The following is a 4531-nucleotide window of genomic DNA, read 5'->3' as shown; positions in this document are numbered from 1 at the left end:
CCCGGCGTCCTGCTGACGGCAACCCCGTCGAGTGATGTGAGATGCTTAACCGAAGCCAGCTGTGTACAAGGGGGAGATAAAAGGACTCAAATCAGACGGGATAAGGCCAGCATTAGTGTGGGATATGCCACTCATTTCAGAGCTAAATTGCTGCTGATCCCCACCCACGCACCTCCCCTGCCATGTGTCTGCACCCGTCCTCCCAACTGCCCAGCATCACTGAGAAAGGGGCACATTAATGGTGCACATTGGTGGCACTGCTCGTGGCCATGACAGCAACCCTCCCAGCTGCATACACTGGCCAGCGCTATCAGGTGGGGTAGGCCACTGAGCAGTGGGGAAGGGCACACGGGCAGATGGGGAGCATGCAGGTGGGGTGGAAAGGAGGGCATGAGGGGGCCCTGGTGGTGGGCAGAAGGAGGCCCCTGGGGATTGTCTGCTGAGGACCAAACCTGGAATTGTCCCTGTTTCTAAGAACAGAAGGGCACCCGTGCTGGATCAGATCAGTTCTTTACTCAGTATCCTATTGCACACAGTGAACAAGCAGGGCCTCACTCTGTTTCGGCCCGCTAGCACTGAAACTCGGAGGATTCTGCCTCTGAACGTGACGGTTCCGCACAGTTATAAGAGCAGCTGTGCAGGATTGAACATCTAGTCCTGCATCCTGTTTCATCTCAATGTGGAGTGAACTAAAAAATGCAGCATTTCGACGATTGTCGTGGTGAACAGGCTGACCCATCAGTTTGCCGTGGCCAATGGAGGCCACCATAGAGAGACCCATTAAGTACATCAGAGGCCACACTGGGTGTTCTGTGTCCCGCAGTGGCAAGGTTGCTCAGATGACTGATGAGGGCTTGAATGTCCAGCCTTGATTTCTTCAGTTTTAAATTAAATGGTTATTCAGCCGTTACCAACAAGACTTTCAAGTTTCAGAACTTGAATCTCAACAAGTGTTTAGAGCTAGGTATATTCTGTATGGATGTGACCTACCAAAAGCTTAAAAGCTGGGATTTGGGGATACAGAGTTTGGGTTGAATCCTACATCACCATCTAACCCAGGGGCGGACTGGCCATTTAACTTACAGGGATATTTCCCGGTGGGCCACTGTCCTAGGGGGCACCCGGTGGCCTAGACCCAACCACTCTGCCAGCACTTCGGGGCTCACTTTGCTCTAACCTTTCATTGGTAACTGGTGTCAGCTTACCAACTTCTCCTGCGCTGCTGCTATTTTGTGGGATAAGGCGAAGGATGAACCGAGGTCTATTGTCAGTGCAACTGAGTTCAGTGGCCCCTGAAGTACTGGCTGCACTGCTGGGCTCATTCCAGACTCATTTCCCCTTCCCAGTCCACTCCTGCTGTAACCACGGTGAGTGTGATACAAGCCTAAAGGTAAAGGTAAAGGTTCCCTTGCTCGAAAGCCAGTCGAATCTGACTCTAGGGTTGCGGCGCTCATCTCCATTTCAAAGCCAAAGAGCGAGCGCTGTCCGAAGACGTTTCCGTGGTCATGTGGCCGGCATGACTAAACACCAAGGTGCACGGAACGCTGTTACCTTCCCACTGGAGTGGTACCTATTAATCTACTTGCAATTTCTTGCTTTCGAACTGCTAGGTGGGCAGGAGCTGGAACTAGAGATGGGAGCTCTCTCCATCATGCGGCACTCGGGTCTTGAACTCCTGAACTACTGACCTTCCACAGCCTGCAGTTCAGCGTCTTAACCACTTGAGCCACCGCAGCTCCTGATACAAGCCTAGTCCTACACTAACCCAACGTTTTCCTTATTTTTATTTCTGGCCAGAGACATTAACTGGGCAGGGGGTGCCTTTCTGTTTCCACTGCAGAGCTACAGCGAGAAGGAAGCATAGAGACGCTCAGTAACAGCTCGGGTTCCACCAGCGGAAGCATTCCACGCACCTTCGATGGCTACCGATCACCTCTTCCAACTAATGAGAGCCAGCCATTGAGTCTGTTCCCTACAGGCTTCCCGTAAGCAAGTCCCACCGGTCCAGGAGAAAGGAAAAAACCAGACTGGCCAACAACCTGATGGTCCGCAAAAAAGTCTCTTGATCTGCATTTCACCCAGAGGTTGGCTCCAGCGTTGGATGGTTCTTGTTACTCCAAGAAACATGGACAACTCGGCTGCTTAAATCCCTTCTGGAACTGTGCAAACGAAATACCAAATTTGCTGTACCGTGCAATATGAATAAGGAGTCTGTCCCTCTTTGATCCTAATGGGTCTCTTGCGGTCCTCTCAAGCCCATAAACAGTGGGGGAAAGGCTGCTTTGACAAAGTATTTTAAACAGGATGGTTTTTTTGCTTTCTTAACCATAACCTGCTTTCCTCCCCCCCACAGTGAACAAAGACCTGTTCTTGAAACCTGAGTAGCATTGCTAAAAAATTTCTACCAGTTAGAGCCGCTACCTGTATTTGGGGATGTGCATAATGGCTCTGGAGAACTGGCCCTAGAAGCAGGAGCCGTCAGCATGTAACTCTTTGAGAAAGGGAAATCCCGAACATTCGTGGAGTAAAAAAATTCGAGGATTATCTCCAACCTGGGCAATGGTTTGTTTGCATCCTGCTCCATCATGGTTCTCCGTCCTCGTTGTTCCCCATGGATATTTGATAGATGCCAAGAGTATTACAGGCAAGGGCTGTTTCTTTTTCAGCTGTGGGGAGAATGATTTTTTGATGGTTCCGTGTATTTTAGAAATATCCTCGATTTCTAAGTCAAGTCACAAATCTCTCTCAAATGTGCATTTGGAACTCAACTCTATCCCAAAATGCATGCTATCTTGAATAAATGTCTATGGTGAAAGAACTTCCTTTTGTTGTCTCAATATAGCAAATTCCCTGTATTTCTTTTAATAGGCGACTCGGAGATTTAATAGGAGACATTGGGGATTCCCCCCCCCCCCCAAAATGCCTTGCTGATAGCGAATAATAGTATGGGGCAAGATAATGTGATATTACAGCATGAGTAAGTGTGCTTAAATGTTACCAGGTGACAACTTGATATGGGGATGCCCTTTTCTGCAGTAACCCTGAATTGTGCAACATTAAATTCTAAAAATAACTTTTGGTTGGAGGGTTTTTGTTTTGCAGAAAGGACGGGGATGTTGTTCAAACTCAGGCAATACATTTCTCTAAGGTCAGCTGTGACCCAATGCGTTTTACAACCCTCTGATCCTGGTTACTTGGGAGATTGGAAAGTTCCATGGCAGTCCCGGGTCTCCACCTGGCACCTCTGCCGTTTTCCCTTACTTCTGAGTAAACTAGTTCTCTCTCTCTCTCTCTCTCTCTCTCTCTCTCTCTCTCTCTCTCCTCACCATTGCTACCATCTAATTTCTAGAGCAGTGCCTGCTGATGGATTAGAACATCAGCGTCCTTTGAATGCATTGCCACTTTAAGGCATCATCTCTTTACAGCGTCTCCCACTTTGCTCTCTCCAGCTACTGCAGGAATCAAAACACGCTTGATGCACTCCAAGGACAAGGAATCTACAGCTGCCCCTTCCTCTTGCTTCTCTTTGCTAAACATGATTGAATTTAGGCGTAGTGTGGATACAGAGATCAGACTTCCTGAATTCCAAATATAAAAGAATTTAAGAAAATGATAAAAACCACACCCGCACACTCTCTGTTTACAGTACGGATCAGGGCTTAAAAGTCGATGTAAACACTTCCTCTAATCCTGCTCTGGATATATCCTTGCACTGGCCATTTAAACTGGCTCTTTAAATCTTGAAATTATAGCATTGAGAAATCATCTTCGTAATGGCCACAATCATGGCCGAGTTCAAGTATGAGCTAACTGGTTGTACGAAGGTAAAATGGCTTTCCCCTTCTGACCCTTGTGTGTTAGGGGTCTGAATGACCTCTGTCTTTCTCCCTCCCTCCCCCTTGAGATGGCCTTAGTGTTCCTTCCTGTCCCAAAGGAAGAATTGTTGATCTATTACTTTGGTCTCCCAAGCTTCATGACTCTTGAGTGTGACTCTGGTTGTAAATCAGAAGGCACAGAATTTGGGGTGAGTCGAGATCATGATGACCCGTTGTTTGTACACAAATGAAGAAGGCTAATGGGTATTACCAATCGTCATTATTATTCCATACCACATTGGGGTGGTAGAGCATCTGCTTGGCATGTAGAGTGGCTCAGCGGTAGAGCATCTGCTTGGCATGCAAAAAGGCCCAGGTTCAATCGCTGGCATCTCCAGTTAAAGGATCAGGTAGCAGGTGATGGGAAAGACCTCAGGTTGAGACTCCGGAGAGCCACTGCCAGTCTGAGTAGACACTGACCTTGATGGACCAGTGGTCTGATTCAGAATAAGACAGCTTCATGTGTTCACGTGGGATTCCCATAGGCTCCTGCTTGAAAAATCTACCGCCCTTGCGCCTGTCAGATGTACAACCGATGGGCCAGGCCAGTGCAAAGTTCCTGATCATCTGAGGCTCTCTTCGGCTCCTCTCCAGGGTCTCAGCCACTCTCACAAATATTTATTTATTTTATTTAGGATATTTTTATGCCACCTTTC

At 48.0% G+C, this 4531-nt stretch overlaps 1 protein-coding gene across 4 annotated transcripts in view; it reads left to right on the top strand.

The window, feature by feature from the left end:
- Positions 1 to 2905, top strand: part of BCAS3 (breast carcinoma amplified sequence 3) — an 812136-nt gene extending 809231 nt beyond the window's left edge. For 2 of the 4 annotated variants that reach the window (XM_015420405.1, XM_015420473.1), the window contains one exon: positions 1841 to 1949. In XM_015420405.1, coding sequence (XP_015275891.1) covers positions 1841 to 1877 — 37 coding nt within the window. In that variant the 3' untranslated portion in view covers positions 1878 to 1949. Of the gene's footprint in view, positions 1 to 1840 lie in introns of all 4 variants that reach the window. The other 2 variants (XM_015420601.1, XM_015420535.1) reach the window with 2 other exon arrangements.
- Positions 2906 to 4531: the final 1626 nt, after the last annotated feature.

Source organism: Gekko japonicus, unplaced genomic scaffold, assembly GCF_001447785.1.
Source record: "Gekko japonicus isolate JY-2015 unplaced genomic scaffold, Gekko_japonicus_V1.1 scaffold348, whole genome shotgun sequence".
Classification (NCBI taxonomy): Eukaryota; Metazoa; Chordata; class Lepidosauria; order Squamata; family Gekkonidae; genus Gekko; species Gekko japonicus.
The sequence above is the reverse complement of the archived record's forward strand: the minus strand, read 5'-3'. Positions and strand labels throughout refer to the sequence as shown.